The sequence below is a fragment of the Alosa sapidissima genome, chromosome 13, assembly GCF_018492685.1.
Source record: "Alosa sapidissima isolate fAloSap1 chromosome 13, fAloSap1.pri, whole genome shotgun sequence".
Taxonomy (NCBI): domain Eukaryota; kingdom Metazoa; phylum Chordata; class Actinopteri; order Clupeiformes; family Clupeidae; genus Alosa; species Alosa sapidissima.
Window position 1 is genome coordinate 18,257,816 of NC_055969.1, and position 18,259 is coordinate 18,276,074.

Below are 18,259 nucleotides of genomic sequence, written 5' to 3' on the forward strand. Positions count from 1 at the left end.
GCAGAATTGCAATTCGAATTGTGCACAACCCTGATGTGAATACATGTTCACATCTGGCATAAACAATGTGAACAGGGTGAAACGTCAGTCATGTACAGTAATTTCCAATAATGTGATTGCAAGGAAAGACCTCCAGTTAACTGATTCCTCTTATATATTTCCCTTTTTAGATTTTTGTTGTATGCATATTTTTTCCAATTTTGCAACAACCCCTACCAAATATCACACTTATGCTTTCAAAAAATGCCTACCTTGTTCTCAGTGGCATGTTTCTCCTTCTCCACTTTGGCCAAGGTCAGCTCCAGATCATCAATGTCCTTCTTCAGCTCAGAGCACTCATCCTCCAATTTCCTCTTCTTGGCAGTCAGCTCAGCATTGATTTCCTCTTCATCCTCCAGTCTTTCGGTTGTCTCTTTGAGCTTGGCCTCAAGCTGGATCTTACTTTTGATGAGACCCTCACACCTCTCCTCAGCATCATTGAGACCCTCGGATCCCTATTGTAAATATAAGATGGAAGCTGATTTGTATTGAAAACACAATGCTGAGACTGGGTAGTGGTATGATTGTGAACATCGAAATGGTACAATATACACTTACAGATGACACTTGCAGTGCCAGGTCATTCCTCTCTTGCACCAGAGCCACCATCTTTTCTTCAAGCTCTTTCTTCCTGGCCTCTGTCTTTGCATGGTCCACTTTGAGTTTCTCATAGTTCTCCTTCAGATTGGACAGCTCCTTTTCAGTTTCAGCACTCTTCAGTAAAGGCTTGATTTTGTAGTAAACCTTCATCCAAGGCCAAGTTTTGACATTCATGAATGAGCGGATATTGTACTGGACAGTGTAGATAGCCTCTCTAAAAAAAGAACAATTGTTTGTGAAATAATTTCTCTTTGAAGAGAAATAATCATACGGTGGCGCATTGCATTCACATCACAAAAAAAAAAATAATCAGGTTATCTTATAATTATGAGATAATTATCTCATAATTATGACATATTATCTCATAATTACGAGATAATTATCTTGTAATTACGAGATAACTATCTCATATTTACGAGATAATTATCTCATAATTACGAGATGATTATCTAAGGATAAGGATAGGATCCGTGCTGAGGATCTAAACAGCCTTTCAATAAAAGCAAGCACATATTTCCTACTGATTTCCTGCTTTGAATGACTTTCGTACTTTGAGAGATTAACATGTCTTTAAGTGGCATGAAAAATAAGCCTGTCAAATCGCCAACAACCCCAAAGCAAACACTAAGCTTCTATAGGCTACTCTTTGCCCAAAGGCAATACCATGTTGCATGTTACAGTCCTAACCAGTAGGTGGAGGTACTACTACGCATAGGGCTACCTCCATCCACGTTGTCACACGCACGCCTATTGTTTATTTTGTGCAGCTAGGCTACTTGTTCAAGTGGCATTGATGAGTTAAACAGTCACATTTTTCCTACACGTATTATATTGAGAGAAAATAGTCAGTTGTAAACAAAGAACTCTTCTTATGTAACCCTTTCGTACTGAAGTTGGCTCTACATACTGTATCTACTTTTATTGATTATGCTAACCGTTAGCATCTCTATGGGATTTCTCATATACATAGCCATAAGCTAACACATTAGTTTCTATTCTGTAACTTGAAATGCTAGTCTACATGATTGCTCTTAAACAAAACATTGAAGGAAATAACTGAGATGTACTCTGTTGGTCTGCATAGTTTTACAGTGAATCCTAAGTAAAGGTTTGAAAGGAACTTAAGCTTCAGACTTTCTCTTAGGAAGCTGTTAGGTTTATCTTCTCTAATAGACCATGTCATTGCCTCACACAAGTGGGGGCAGAATTGAAAATGTGTCATAAATCATGATTATCTCATAATTACGAGATAACCTGTTTTTTGTTTTTTTTTGTGATGTGAATTCAATGCGCCACCGTATAATCATACTTTTGAATGCTTGTAAAAAATGAAAACAATTACCTCCTTTCCATCATCTTCACAAACTCCCTCCTCATCAGGTATGCACGGCAGAGAGCTTGAGTCATTGTGACCAAGGTAGCCAGTTTTTCGTCTCTCATCTCCTCAAGGGTACCCAGCAGACCAGCTTTGAAGAACACCTGAGAGAGATGGGATATTATATGTGTAAATTGGACACAGGAAAAAGCTGTGCTAATTGTATAACAAACAGATTTCGATTAGCTTGAAACCTCTCTACCTTAGTGTGTCCAAACTTGTACTGGGTGTGATCAACATCGATTGATCCCAAAAGCTTCTCAGCAGCCTTCTTGTTATCAATGAATTGACCATCAGGGATAACACTGGCATTCAACACTTTGTATCTGGACATAATAAATACACACATTATGTTTCCCTGTTTAAATCCGGTAAAGAACATGACTAATATTTTAGTTGATGTCCTACAGTAGTTCACCTCTGCTTGAAGTCACCATAGAGGATTCTGCTTGGGAAACCCTTTCTGCAGATTCTGATACCCTCCAGCACACCATTGCACCTGAGCTGGTGGATGACCAGGAAGTTCTGCATATAACCTGTCAAATACATGTCACAAGATCTTGTAATCTCAATGTAGTACATAAATAATGCACATATCTTTATTCACCACCAAACACCCTTTACCTGGTTTCTTAATTTCATTTGGAATTAGACAACGCACAAAGTGGGGATGAGTGCTCCTCAAGTTGGTCATCAGTTTGCCCAAGTTCTCCTGTTGAGATAAGAATGCAATCAATTCATCCCCTCACCTTTCGTTTAGATGATTGATTTGTTTGTTATTGGTTTAATATACACACCCTGAACTGTGATGACACTGTCTGCATGGAGCCACCCTTCTTCTTCTTCTTACCACCAACCTCTGTTGACATACACATTATGGATTCAATAATTGAGTTACATATATAGAAATTCATAAATGGGATATTTTTGCATTAGCTTGTAGACTTAGTGTAGTTTTTTGTTACCCTCAACAACAGGTGGGTACAAGGTAGGCAGGAGTTTTACTCCCGACTTCTGGTACAGCTGCACAACAGAATCATTCAGTGGATCCTTGTTCTTGTCCAGCCACCCACCAACATTGTAGTCCACAGTGCCGGCATAGTGCACCAGGGAGAAGTGGGCCTCAGGCTTGCCCTTTTTGGGCTTGGGTTTCTCGAAGGCCTTAGTCTTGCCAAGATGCTGGTCATACAGCTTGTTCTTGAAAGTTACATCAGAGGCCTTGGGGAACATGCACTCCTCTTCAAGGATGGCAAAGATACCCATGGGCTGTTTTACAAAAGATTAGATTAGATTCGTTATTAGGGTTGACATACTGAAACACTACAAACTTAGCACTTGATTAGTTTGATTGATTAAACCTGACCTTCTCAATAAGCTCAATGCAAGCAGCCAAGTCCATGCCAAAGTCAATGAACTCCCATTCAATGCCCTCTTTCTTGTACTCCTCTTGCTCCAGAACAAACATGTGGTGGTTGAAGAACTGTTGCAGTTTTTCATTGGTGAAGTTGATACACAGCTGCTCCATGCTGTTGAACTGTTTTGAATACATATTAAATATGATTTAAAAATAGCCCATTTGAGTTACGAGAAAGAAATAATGTGTGTGAAAAATTGTTGGCCTCACATCGAAAATCTCAAAGCCAGCAATGTCTAGCACACCAATGAAAAACTGCCTTGGCTGCTTTGTGTCCAACATCTGGTTAATACGGATGACCATCCACAAGAACATCCTCTCATAGATAGACTTAGCCAAGGCCATAACTGAGTTATTGACCTGAAACAAGATGTTAAATTAACTTTCTCACTATGCACAGACCAAACCATACAATTTAGAGTGATTTGGAACATTAATGATAATTCCTACCAAACCAATGTCAACACATTGTACACACTATGTCCAGACACCACAAAAAATAAAATGTTAATATGATAAAAGCATGTAATTTCACTACCAGAAATTCTGTTTAAACACTACCAAGTGATTTGTTGTCTTTAGTTAACTTTTTAGTGATTTGAATAATACCTGTGGCACAGTCTGACCCTTGGTGACAAACTCATTTCCAACTTTCACTCTTGGGTAGCACAAAGCCTTCAGCATGTCAGCAGAGTTCAGGCCCAAGAGGTAGGCAACTTTGTCAGCATCTGAGATAGACAAAGCATTTACGTGAGTTATATATCAAATGGAAGTTAGACACATTGACTAAACAATTACATTGTAAATTGGTTAAGGCTTTAGTTGTGGATGATAATTAAGGGGTGATGTATTTTCCGCCATTCAGTATTGGATAATATGTCCCAACTGGGTGAAGGGACCTTATGGGACTTATTTTCAAATAAGGACTAGCAGACAATATACATTATCCCACTTATTACACGGCTATTTGACATAACAAGAAATTAAACTTTACACAATGTGTTTTCTTTTTGTGGCTTCTGCTGATTACTTCAATAAATAAAATTACCTTAAAGTTATTAGTAAAACAACTGAGCGTTGTAACCTACCCTCAGCTTCGATGTAGTTGACACTGGAAGTGAGTTTTTAAACCTACCCTCATTGCCATCAGGCTCAGCCTGCTCCTCACGCTGCTTCTGCTTGAACTTCATGTTGCCATGATGGAGCACAGCACCAGTCAACTTGTAAATGGTGATTTTCTCCTCTTGAATGAAACCCAGGATGTCAATGGCTTCCTGGAATGATACATTATTATTAAAGATTTTTTCAAGAAATTGAAGAGGCAAAAACACATTCTTGGAAGACTTACATCTGTGGCATCCAACTCCTCTTTGTCATCAATGCTAGCCACAGTGATCTGACCCTGACTGCACATTGGATAGTCATAGGGATTGGTTGTGATGAGGGACATTTCTGTAGGGGTTGAAAAATTATTTTAGAAATTCAGGATTACATGTATTGATTTGTGAACATTGGTTTAAAATATTAACCTTACCTATAATGTCAGGCTTGTGATTGGTCATCATCTGATAGAAGATGTGGTAGCCTCTCTCATCAGGAAGCTGGAATGTCACTCTTGACTTCTCCAGCAGGTCTGTTTAGGTAGGGAAGTAAGTATTTTGAGTTAACAAAAGGCAGTAATCAGGAAATATTTTTATAAAGACTTATACTTACAAGTCTCAATATCAGCACTAGCCAGTTTTCCAGATGTACCAAAGTGAATTCTGATGAATTTACCCTGTTTGAGATACAACAATATCTTAAGAAATTGATCCTCATCCATAACTACAGAAGTGAGGCAAGAGTTCAGATGAGAAATGGACTTACAAAACGTGAAGAGTTGTCATTCCTCACAGTCTTGGCATTACCATAAGCCTCCAGCAGTGGATTGGCAGCAATAATCTGGTCTTCAAGAGAGCCCTGCAAGTCAATGGATACATTTTGATTTAAAGTGCATGGCCGTGTTGCTGTATGATAATTAACCTATAAGTGGTTTGATGGTATTTTGGGCCCCCACTGTCGACTTCAGGGCAGCACTGCCACCGTCAACTTCAAGGGACCTAATCCTAACCCTAGAACCCTCCAGGCAGCGCTGCCTTGAACTCAACAGTGGGGGTCCAAAAATATAACCTCTAAATATGCATGGGGTCCTAACCTTCATTTGGCCTGTCTCTTTCTTCTTGTCACCAGACACTGCAATTGTTGCAAAGTATTGGATGACACGCTTGGTGTTCACAGTCTTACCTGCACCAGATTCTCCGCTGGAATACACAGAAGATGTTGCAACTTTTAGATCATGATGAAAACAGTGCTATAGGATTACACAGAATATAATGCAAAGGCTTTGTTCTTAAAACTGTCAAAAGTTTTAAGATATGCTTTGACACTTACGTAATCAGGATAGACTGGTTTTCCCTGTCTGTGGGGGAAAATAGTTGATATGAGTTGATCATTTTGAAAATCAAATGTATAATTTATGTATTTCATTCAGTGGCTTTTAAACTGCAAGCTTACCTTGGAGCATGAACTGATAGGCGTTGTCAGAGACAGAGAAGATGTGGGGTGGGGCCTCCACACGCTTCTTGCCTCTGTAGGCAGCGACCACCTCTGGGTCGTACACTGGGAGCCACTTGTAGGGGTTTACAGTGACACAGAAAAGCCCAGAGTAGGTCTAGAATGAAGGAATAAAGAGGATTGGTTTTCCAGCATTTTTATTTTTCAACAGTTTTTTTTTCTATTTAACTATAGTGCTTACGTAGATCATCCATGCTGCATAACGCTCTTTGAGGTTATACAGGACAGAAGCTTCATTGAGGTGGGTCATCATGGCCATGTCCTCAATTTTGTCGTATTTGGGAGGATTCATGGGGAAGACTTCATCTTCCTTTACTGTCTTTTCCTAAAACCAATGTAGAAAATAGTTTTAACAAAGTGTTGCATTCAAGAAACTTTTCTGTGAGTGTCAGCCTTGCTAAAGTACCTCCTTGGTTTCAAGCACTTCAACGACGGCTTTGCCGCCATCTTTCTTCTTAATTGTACCCTTGACATACAAGTCCTCTTTGTCGACCACATAGCAAGCTGTCTTTGCATCAAAGGGCATGTTCTGTGCCTCAATTCTCTCCCTCTCAGGCTTACGGAGGTATATGGCAGCCTTGCCAAACACGGCCATTTCACCATCCCCCATGGTTGTAGATTACTGCATAGATTAGAAGAAGCATTTATAAAATTACTGAATGTAGCTAAGCGAACGCAAAAGGTATAATTTGAGTTTTTTTATATCATATTTAAAGACAATTAAATATTACTAATGGTGCAGATGATGAGGGAACACAACTAAACATGCACAACAAAATTAATAGCATCTGGTAACAGTCCAGAAAATGGTAAGTAAACCAAATATATGAATTTTATATTAAAAATTCACAGATAACATATGTTCACATTCATGGCAAAATTCAAACGGGACCAGAAAATAATTATTTTCTCACATTCACTTGCATTAATGATTTTTCAATCTAGAGGTCCAGCGGGGATAGCGGAAAGGGCGGGACTTACCAGCTCTATAGGACTATGGGTCAATTTACACTGAACTTACACTTTAAGGTTGCCACTCCTTGATATTAAGGAGCTTAAAGCAAAGGATACTGTTAAAAATCTTGGTGTCATAATTGACAATGATCTAAACTTAAAGTCACATGAAAGCAATAACTAAATCAGCTTTTTACCACCTCAAAAACATTGCCAAACTTAGAGGGCTAATGTCAAAACATGATCTCACTCAATATCCTTGGAAGGACTAAGAAGAGTATCCAATGCTTTTGTGGAAAGGGATAGCAAATATTTTTTTTGCAATTTTTGTGTGTTTTTTGTTTATGGCAGAGTTATCAGTAAATCCTATCCATTTATTTGTGGCCTTATATTTTTGTGACCTAATGAATTTCTCTCAACTCAGTGGTGTGGTGTGAACACAATAGGAATTACATTTAGAAAGGAAAATCTTTGAAGTGGGCCTGGAAAGCAGCCGCATTATTGTGTGTTGTAGTCATATAATTAGATCCATAATATTATATAGAACTGGAAACAGTGAGGAAAAAATCGCCCTCATTTATTTCATAGGCTGATGCGAGGCTAGTTAACTCAGCTGCTGCCATCATTAAAATGGCACCCAACACATGCTCACTTCTGCTTACATTTTCACAAACAAACCAATTAGGTGCCACATTACTGATGGCCAGAAATTATGATGTTCTTGTGGATTGGTTTTTGATTTACCGTTTTGCTGGCCATTTCCTGCTTGTTTGTGAAAATGTAATTAGAAGTTACCATATGTTAGACGTCATTTTTAGAATTAGCTGAGGTTCACCCTCCAAACTCTGACACACTGGTGATCATTGTAGCATGTCAATACACAAACAATACAAGCACTATTTTCAATATTTGAAGGGTTTGGTTCCAAAACGCTATTTCCGTTTTTCAAAACATTAAAAAGTCAGGCTGTGTATTTCAGGTAATATCAATCAAATTGTAGTTGTGTTGTTTTGATTGGGTAAAGAAAAATCAAATAACAATACCCAATTACAGTTTTACTGAACTTATTGGAAAACAAAATGTAAAAAACATTTTAATGAAAATTCATTAAAATGGCGGATATAGCGTTTTGGAACCAAACTCTTCATTTCATTTACCACATTGATTCTATTATGAAACAGGCTATGGAAAGTGGTATCTATAAAAATAAGCATCTGATTTTTTTGTTATATTAATAATAATAATATTTGAAATAGAGCAATAAAGTAGTTTTTCCTAAACTAGTAAATTCAAATAAAGTCTTACCTTTTCTTTCCAAAATCAAAATGAAATTTCAAAGTTGTTAAAACCGCTGAAAAAGAAAGTCAGTTACAAAGTTAGATGACAAAACACGTATGTAAATGTAATGTAAGCAAAAGTAAAGCTGAAGGACTTTTTCATTAAAATCCAACTCTCATCCTTCACCACCACAGTGTTTGCCATGTAACAACTCCAGCAGCCCTCTCCCTGTCAGTTTCTGCAGGGCAATGTCTGCAGGGAAGACTTACTGTGCACAGGAACCCCCACCCTCTTGCTGTTCTCCCTGCTCCCTGCAGGTGCTTATATTGGCCATCTTCTGCAAACTAAGCAGCCCCCTAATAAGGTAAGATGTTTTTGATAGACATGGTTTGATATAATTAAACATTACCTCAACCTTGCTGTCCAACATGTCAATTAAATTGATGGTTTACTTCTACATTCACAACATACCAGTAGTTACTATATAATATTATTCAAGTCAATTCTAGTCAGTTTGTCAGATATATTTAAGTACTAAACTGGTCCTAAACTGGTAAAATTAAGAGACATTTCTCACTGAAGCATCATAATCCACTTATTTTGGAGGTACAATATAAGTAGTTATGGTTAAATCTAACCAGAAAAGTTAGCCATGAGAACTTATTACATGGGGCATTTTGTTGTATGATGATGATGATGATGATGATATATATTGACATATATTATTCAATAGATACTGTATGTGTATTGATGTTTGTTTCTGAATATAAGTGTACTAGATGAGTTCCCAGTGAATTGAAGTATGGTTTCTTTGTGATTTATAGGCCATGTCTGTAAACCTTGAAATACATTTTATGAAATTAATATCCATATCAACCATTAATGTGCTGATATCTATTTATGCCCCACTCACATAGGCAGCATGGTTTAAAGGCCTTTTTTGGTAGGGATAGAACTAGTAAATTCTAAGGTTAAGAGTTTCCAGATTTATGGCTGGTGTACTGTGACAAGTCTTTAAACATTGTTCTCTTTAGCCAAGTAGACTCAAAAAGGGAGCCAAAGAAGACATATGATCTTGATAGTAGGTGTCATAAGAAAAGAAAACTCTTGAGAATACTTCCATAGCCTTATGGCCATTATTTACATTCATGACTTTCTCCAGAGAAACCATGATGACCTATTGGGGTGTCTTCATGATGACTTTTCAAATATGCTCAACCCCTTTCCAGTTCCATAGTTGAAACATAACAGAATCATCAGTCATATATTTATAAGAGTGTATTATGTTCCATTCATTTTTAAGATCCTATACTGGTTTGCCAGTTTGGCTGAATGTCTAATTTGGCAGACCATTTTAGAACTGATGTAGCCAAACCTAGATATTGCAACACTGTTTGCCCTCTCAGGGGAGATCTGGCAGTCTGCTGATATCAGTCATCAGTTGGCAGGCCTTCCACTCCTGAGTTACAAACAAACTGCCCACCATTTTGCCAGTTGCAGTCATATTTTATAATTAAATTAATCAAATTAATTTACTACAAATTGCTTAACTAATATCACTATCAAAAATGTATATGCTTTTCTTACCTCTATTTATTTCCTAACTGCACAGCATGGCTTAGAGGCACTTGTTCAGTTTTTAGCATTTGTGAGGCAAGACAGCTTTATTTGCTTTTTTACTTTTTCCATAGACTCTAAAAGCCACTCTACTCTGTCTAAATATCAAAAACAATCTTCAACTTCACACAAGGCCTAAGCTTAATCAAAATGCAAATGCAACATCTTTGTTATCAGAGTAACAGCACCTGAAATACATTCAAATAGGTCAGTGACTTTGTAATGTCAAAGTTAGAAAGTTTATGGATGATTAGCAAAGAAGATTAGCTCAGCATCATCTACACTATCTAACAGCCTACTATAATGTGCTTTTGACCGTCTTTCACTTAAATACCTACCTTAGTTAATGAGAATACCAAATGGAGGTTGGGCATTGAACTCAAAGACCAAATGAGGTCATTGCGTGTCAAATTAGATAAGGTTGCTGCTGCACCCTCTCAGATTGTTGTTAAATCTTGTTTTTATCATGAATGAGTCCCAAAACCAAGCCCTGTAAAATATTTCTGTTCAAATCCTGCCTCATATTATTTTCCACCCTTGAAATTACTTCAGTTGTACAGCCTGAAAATCACATTATCTTGGAAGTATTATTCATAGCCAGCCCAAACTTTGTAAGGTGGTAGACAAACATGTCCTCAATATGACTGAAGCATTATAAGTTTGTACGGCATGCTTATTGATTTTCTACAAGGCCCTAGATTTGGGTGCAAAAGGAGTGACATTACGGGTACTATAAACTTTTGTTGTACGCATTTGGTCAATCATTGTTTTTTTCTTGAATATTGTATTAATGTTGTGCCAATATTTGAGCTCTCCACACATAACCGACTTGAGGATTTTAAGCATTAAACATGAGAAGTTTGAGTTTGGTAATTTTCAGAGGATTAAAATGGTATGTGGGGTAGTTAGCAAGCACCTGAAAATATATATGGTAGTAGCTCAGTGTATAGGCATTTAGTGTACAAAGTGGCAATGTTAAATAATTAAATGGAGTCAAAAATCATTGTTTTACCTCAGGGACAAGAATGAAAATGCATAGGTATACAATGTAGCCAAATAAGTGTATTTACAGTGCAACCAGAAAGTTTTCAGACCCTTTTGAGTTTTCCACATTTTGTTTCCAGGAAATGTTTCAGACTCGTCTTAAAATGGATTCATTTTTTTTCTCATCAATCTACACACAATACCCCAAAACTCAAAACACAGGTGTTTGGAGTGTTTTGTAAATTTATATACTTCTATCAATGGTCCTTGAGATGCTCCTACAACTTAATTGGAGTCCACCTGTGCCTAAATTAATTCACTGGGCATTATTAGGAAAGACACACATCTCTTTATATAAGGTCTCACAGTTGATGGTGTATGTCAGAGTGAAAACCAAGCCACGAGGTCGAGAGAATTGTCTGTAGACCTGCGAGACATGGATGTGTGAAGACACAGATCTAGGAAAGGATACAAGAACATTTCTGCATCATTGAAAGTGCCCAAGAGCACAGTAGCCTCCATCATTCTCAAATGGAAAAGTTTAGAACAACCGACAGTCTTCCTAGATCTGGCCGCTCAGACAAACTGAGTAATCCGGGACGAAGCTGCCTTGGTCAGACAGGTAACCAAGGACCCAATGGTCACTATGAAGGACATCCAGAGTTCATTTGAGAGGATGAGAGAAGCGTAAAGAAGGACAAACATCAGTGCATCTCAGTGCCTGGTTTCCTCCACAAACACCGTTGGGAATTGTGGCCAAATAGTTCAGTCTTCGTTTCATCAGACCAGATGATTTTACCTCTCATGGTCTGAGATTCGTCCAGGTGCTTTTTGGGAAACTCCCGGCAAAAAATGGCTTCCATCTGTCCACTCTACCATAAAGGCCTGACTGGTGGAGTGATGCACTGATGTTTGACGCTACAAGAAATGACTATAAACTGAGCTGTTCCTTTTAGCTACCCCACATACAATACCATTTTAGTCCTAAGAACATTACCAAAAAATGCAATCACACCTCGTTTTATCCTTAATATCTTCATGTGTATTTGTTGCGGAGACCTCAAATATTGGCTCATCATTAAAGGGGTGATAGGATGGTTGAACATAGCGTTCTACCTTGTTCTGTGATGTTAACACAGAAGGTATGCAACTTAAGTCAGTCCAAAAATGCTCAGATGTTATTTCACAAGCACCTAACCCCTCACTGCTCCCCGAGCGCCACTGTTGTAGCAGGCAGCTCACTGCGCCGGGATTAGTGTGTGCTTCACCTCACTGTGTTCACTGTGTGCTCAGTGTGTTTCACTAATTCACGGATTGGGATAAATGCAGAGACCAAATTTCCCTCACGGATTCAAAAGAGTATATATACTTATACTTACTTATATGAACGATGCAATCTAATACACTGAAGAAGACTATGCTATCACTTCAAGATCTGTTTATGTCAGGCACCAAAGTCAGTTTTGCGTACATGAATACTAAGAAAGAATCAGTCAGAATCAGTCCCTCAAAGATTGGAATGAAATGTTTCTGACTGTCAAGCTATTTTATAATCTATGCTGTAAAGTATTGTTCTTTTGTAGGTCTACGTTTCCTCTATACTGGCCCTTCAGCCTACAGTAGGCACAAAGCATAACTTGTCGGGGGGAAAAAAGATAGATAAATAGATAGATAGATACTTTACTGATCCCTAAGGTCCCAGTAGCTTAACACATCACACACAACATACACTTACAACATAAACAGGATGATAAAATAACAAATGAATGCACATGAATAATATGGACAGTAAAAGATACTAAATCAAAGATCCACATGAATGTAAGGGATGTATAAACATGAGGTGCTTGCAGTGACAGGCCAGAGACTGATCCTGTGATTCAGAATGCAGTGGTAAGGTGCTCTATGCGAGTGTGTCATGGTGGTAGTGCAAATAAGTCCAACAGTGCAACAGTGCAAGGATAAAGTCTAGAGACCAGCATTAAGTATGGACAATATAAAAGAATAATGTAGACATAGTACTATAAAAGCAATAGCAGTGTAAGGATATGTTTGATGTAAGAGGGTTACAGCCATTGGTCAAGTATTAAGTTAGGCCTTTTTTGACCTTATTTTCCTGCATAAATTCCATCATTCTGTTATTAATGATATTGCAGAACAGCTTCCCTAAATTTCTTGAACATCATCAGTGCTTCTACCATGGAAATAATGAGTAAAGAGGGGTCTATACTGTTTAACTTGTGTTTAAGCGCTTCTTATGTGTTATGGTTTGTATAATATTGTTTTATTTTCATTAGGCTGCTGATTAATTTGACATTATTGTTTATTATTGATATTCTCCTTAATGTAGTCTTACCATGTCATTGTTTTTATAGTATTGATTGAATGGACATTATTGTTTTATTATTGCTTTTCCCCTAATTTTCATTGCTTATTTTATTAGGCTATTGATTGAATTTATATTGTTGTTTATTATTACTATTCTCCTAATTATATTTGACCAACATTCTAATCTGTTCCCTGTTCAATTTTAAATATTATGTTGTTTTGTATTTGTGTGTCGCTTTGGACAAAGGTGTCTGCCAAATCCATAACCATAACCATAAGTAATGGAGATTTATTACCGGTTAGGAGATTATGTTTTCATCTGTCTTTGTTGTTGTTTGGTTGATTTGTTAGTTAGAAGAATTAACCTACAAGCTTATTAAAAGAGCTGGCTCTGTACTTGAATGCACACTGCGAGCCTCTAGATTCGGTTGTTGCTTAGCATTATGAACAACGCCTTACATTGCTGCATGAACTACTGGACAACAGTGTCCCCAGTGAAATGCTCACAAAGATTGTTCTGTTGGTAATGCTGCTTTTATACACAAAGGTTGCTTTGTTAAGGATTTATTTATTTTTCAACTCACAGGACTACTGTTATTGTGTGGGAGGGTAGGGGTGAGGGTGGGTGTTAGAGGGGGTGGGTATAGACTTGGGGTAAAGGAATCTGTTTGTGTCATTATAATATAAATGGTAGAACTGAAATACTTTCTCATTGAAATCCAACTGTCATCCTTCAGCTACAGCGTTTGACATGTACTGTAACAACTCCTGCTTGATACCCTCTCTCTGGCAACTGATGCAGGTGATGACTTAGGCCTACTGTGCACTGGAACCCCCCAGGCTCTTGCAGTCCTCCATGTTTCCTGCAGGTCTTTATATTGGCCATCTTCTGCAAACTGAGCATCACTCTAATAAGGTAATATGTGTTTGATAGATGCGGTTTGATATTTTTTAAACATCAGCCTACATTCACTACATACATAGCCTACCAGCGGTTACAAAGTAGGCTAATAGCAATGTGTTAGATACATTTAAATACTCCTAAATTGGTTAATTTTGGGCATATTTCAACATATTGTAATGTCGGTGTCTTCCGGACTGAGTGCTAGTCTCCCAGAATGCAATGTGTGTGAATGCTGGTTTGTGTAATGTCGGTTTTAGTGAGTATAATTGCGTTTACCTTGTCATGTATGTGTTTGTCTTTCTTTGGTTTTTTGGTTGTACCTCATGTGTTTTACCCGGTGTATTGTATGTGACTACCCTGTTTGTGTATCGTGCTTGTTTTATTGACTTCCCTTGTGTTTTCCAGTGTAATGATGTCTTGGTCTTGGTATGTGTGTGTTTCCTGCTTCCGCTAATAAAGCTTTGTTTGGACAACTGTGTCGCATCAATCGTTACAATATCAAACCTTGAAGCATCATTTGACATCTTATTTTTTTTTTTTCAAATATCAGTAGTAGTTATATTTAAAGGTGCTCTGCCACACAAAACCATTTTTACTTCACGATGGTTAGAGAATGTTAAATATGTTCAATATCCCTAATGGAATGCATGTCTTCGCCAAAAATGACAAAATATGATGTTATATTAATGATGCAAATGAACGGCAAACTTTGAAATATAGTCTGAAATGAGATGTTATTATCAGTGAGACAACAGAGGTATACAAATACAGCAGCCGACTATTTAGGTTAAGTTTATAACGTTGTGGACGGCCACCAAGCATCTTCTGCCCCACGGCTGCGCGCGCATCTAGTTTTGTTTGTAAACAGAAAACCTGTGTATGTCGTAAATATGAAAATGAACAGCTAGGCTACCTCCTCTGTCAGCTCTAGCCACTGAAAAGAAATAAGCAGAGAAATTAGGCCAATTTACCTTTGCAAAAGCTCTTCAGTTTGACGTGGAATTGATTGAGCTCATTACTATTCATGAGCGCGCCCAGTTAAGACCGTGCCCACTGTAATAACTTGGACTTATCTATTAATATATCCATAACAGCTAAGGATGATGGAGACAAACTTCCACACGTCTGCATCTCTTTATTGGAACTCTCCGACTGACTGACAATATAGTCAACATCCGGATTACAGCATAACTTAGTCACCACTAGATGGCAGTCGTTTTGGAGGCGCCCTCTCTGACACCACTAGATGTCAGTCGTTTTAGAGGCGCCCTCTCTGACACCACTAGATGTCAGTTGTTTAGGAGGCACCCTCTCTCTCGAAGGGTACCTGCGCTCAAGCACCTCAGGGGAAATGGCTGCTCGGTCGGCAGGTGTCACTGCCTTGTCACAGGCCACTGAGCCTGGTAAGGGTGTTGCAAGCGCCTTAGCCTGCATTTGTGTCAACGGTGTAGCTTCAGGTGAGTATGGGCTACCACCTACTGCTCCAGGTGTGCCTTTCCCCCCCAAGTCCGCATGAACCACTGCAGGGTAGTTGTTGGTGACGTCCATCTGCTCATCCTGAACCTCAAATGTCTCTGGACTGGACGGTCGGTTGTACAGCAGATGGTCGATGTGGACTGGGCGTCAGTTCACTCCATTCCACACCAGGTAGGTCACTGGTCCGAGTCGTTTTTCCACTGTTCCTTTCGTCCACCTCTCCTTTCCTCCACGGAAGTTCCAGATCAGAACTGAATCACCCTCAGACAGATGTCTCAGCTTGAAGGCGGTTTGATCATGGTAGTCTTTCTGTTTTTGTCGTTAGGCTTCCACCACTCTAGCAAGATCTGGTTTCAGTAAGCTGAACCTGGTCCTGATCTGACGTTTGAGGAACAGTTCAGCTGGTACACAACCAGTAATGCTGTGTGGTGTACTCTTGTAGGCCATCAGGAAGTTGGCTAGCCTGTGCTGCATTGTTATAGTGACATTATGTTTCTTCTCATCGAGCACTTGTTTCAGCAGTGATGCTTTCACTGTCTGGACTGCTCGCTCTGCGGCTCCATTAGAAGCGGGATGGTAGGCGGGTACCAAGGCCTGCTTTATGCCGTTGCTTTGCAGGAATGTTTTGTACTCCTGCGAGGTAAATTGCGGACTGTTGCCGGAAACAATCTCCTCTGGGAGACCATAGGAAGAAAAGATGTTCCGCAGCACCTCAATCATTTTGGCGGCTGTGGTTGTTGCCATGGGAATTACCTCAAGCCATTTCTAATGAGTGTCCACTAACACTAGGAAGTGGTGCTGATCCTTCTCTGCAAAGTCAATATGTAGCCTCTGCTACACCCTAGCAGGCCACTGCCAACAGTGTAGTGGTGCTGGTAGTATAGTTTCCTCACACTTTGACAAGCATCACATTGCTGTACTGCATGTTCAATCTCACTGTCTAGCTGGGGCCACCACAAGTAGCTCCTGGCTAAGTTCTTCATCTTGCACCCTCCAGGGTGCCCTTGGTGTAGGTCACGCAGTAGTCGTTCTCGGTGTGCTGGCGGGATGATAACTCGAATTCCCCACAGAATGCATCCTTGTACCACAGACAGTTCATTCCTTCGGGTGAAGTATGGTTTCAGTGTGTCATCCTTGATAGAACTCGGCCATCCAGACCGAGTCAGCTCCAGTACCTTGCATAGGACTGGGTCCTTTAGAGTGCTCTGTGCAATCTCTGTAGCCTGCACGGGGAACATGATAATGAGAAATAAAAGATACTACTCTCCTCTGCTGTATTATCCTGACGTCCTGTACTCTATACTGTAGTCATAAGCCATCAGTTTCAGGGCCATCGCTGCATTCGCAAGGCGGCTAGTGTGGGAATTTCAGACTTGGGTCCTAAGATGGCAAGGAGGGGTTTATGGTCAGTTATTAAACTGAACTTGCGGCCATACAAGTACTTATGAAAGTACTATTATGGCCAAAGCCTCCTTCTCTATCTGACTATAGTTACTTTCTGCCCCTGTCAGCGTGCGCAACGCAAAGGCGATTGGTTTCTCGTCCCCATTTTCCATTATGTGTGACATGACCGCACCTATCCCATAAGGGGATGCGTCACAAGCTAATCTCAGGGTTTTCTTCGTGTCATAGTGAACTACTACTGAGCTCTTCACTAGCTGTTCTTTTGCATTTTTGAATGCTGCTGTGCACTCAGGTGTCCATTTCCAGTCGACTTCGTTCTTTAGAAGTAAGTGTAGCGGCTGCAGTACGGTCGACAGGTCTTTCATGAAACGGCCATAATAGTTCAACAGTCCTAGAAATGACCGTAGCTCTGTGACATTTGTGGACTGGGGTGCATTTACTATGGCGGCAACCTTTGTCTCAGTGGGGTGCAGTCCCTCTTTATCTATCAGATGCCCCAGGTACTCTTCTGCATGAAGTCGCATTTTGCTCTTATTTTACTCTCACCCCGAAGCTCTCCAGCCGGCTTAGTACCTCCTCTAGGTTCCTCAGGTGCTCAGCTCTTGTTCTGCCCGTGACCAGTATGTCATCTAAGAAGCACTTCACATGCTCTAAGCCTTGTAGGATCTGGTCCATCACATTCTGAAACATAGAAGGCGCACTGCACACCCCATATGAAAGTCTATGATAGACATACAGTCCTTTGTGAGTATTTATTGTCAAATACTTCTTGGAGTCCTTCTCTAACTCAAGCTGTTGGTAGGCATGTGACAGGTCTAATTTGCTAAAGAGAGTGCCCCCGGCCAATGTGGCAAAGAGATCTTTGGCGTTCGGTAGTGGATAGCTCTCCTCCTCGACACTCTGATTTACTGTGACCTTATAGTCGCAGATACGAATTGACTTGTCTGATTTGGGTACCACTACTATCGGGGCAACCCACTGACTATGTTCAATCTTTGAGATAATACCTGCTTTTTCTAACCTGTTTAACTCTTTCTCGACTGCGTCTTTAAGTGCATACGGCACTGGTCTGGCCTTCCTGAAGACCGATTTTGTATCTGGCTTTACTGTAATGCTGGCCGAAAATACTGCTTTGTGTCTCTGCAACACTGCCTCTACATCTGCGTTATTACAACCCCCTGCTGGTATAACTGATAATATGCTTGACCAGTCTAACTTGAAGTTTGTGAGCCAGTTACGGCCAAGGAGGGCTGGTCACCTTTCACTATCACTA

The 18,259-nt window shown here is 39.6% G+C and overlaps 1 protein-coding gene across 2 annotated transcripts in view; it reads right to left on the bottom strand.

The window, feature by feature from the left end:
• LOC121680859 (myosin heavy chain, fast skeletal muscle-like) overlaps positions 1-8,623 on the bottom strand; it is a 34,043-nt gene extending 25,420 nt beyond the window's left edge. The window contains exons 1-23 of one of the 2 annotated variants that reach the window (XM_042060408.1): positions 8,543-8,623; positions 8,301-8,346; positions 6,448-6,663; positions 6,223-6,366; positions 5,982-6,138; positions 5,859-5,886; positions 5,623-5,728; positions 5,295-5,387; positions 5,142-5,205; positions 4,963-5,061; positions 4,777-4,880; positions 4,564-4,702; positions 4,038-4,156; positions 3,639-3,788; positions 3,378-3,548; positions 2,980-3,280; positions 2,812-2,873; positions 2,639-2,726; positions 2,433-2,550; positions 2,217-2,340; positions 1,982-2,118; positions 598-853; positions 252-494 (exon numbers count right to left, since the gene is read on the bottom strand). In XM_042060408.1, the coding sequence (XP_041916342.1) occupies positions 252-494; positions 598-853; positions 1,982-2,118; positions 2,217-2,340; positions 2,433-2,550; positions 2,639-2,726; positions 2,812-2,873; positions 2,980-3,280; positions 3,378-3,548; positions 3,639-3,788; positions 4,038-4,156; positions 4,564-4,702; positions 4,777-4,880; positions 4,963-5,061; positions 5,142-5,205; positions 5,295-5,387; positions 5,623-5,728; positions 5,859-5,886; positions 5,982-6,138; positions 6,223-6,366; positions 6,448-6,651 (2,907 nt within the window). In that variant the 5' untranslated portion in view covers positions 6,652-6,663; positions 8,301-8,346; positions 8,543-8,623. The remainder of the gene's footprint in view (positions 1-251; positions 495-597; positions 854-1,981; positions 2,119-2,216; positions 2,341-2,432; positions 2,551-2,638; positions 2,727-2,811; positions 2,874-2,979; positions 3,281-3,377; positions 3,549-3,638; positions 3,789-4,037; positions 4,157-4,563; positions 4,703-4,776; positions 4,881-4,962; positions 5,062-5,141; positions 5,206-5,294; positions 5,388-5,622; positions 5,729-5,858; positions 5,887-5,981; positions 6,139-6,222; positions 6,367-6,447; positions 6,664-8,300; positions 8,347-8,542) is intronic. The other variant, XM_042060407.1, reaches the window with a different exon arrangement.
• Between the last annotated feature and the right edge of the window lie 9,636 nt (positions 8,624-18,259).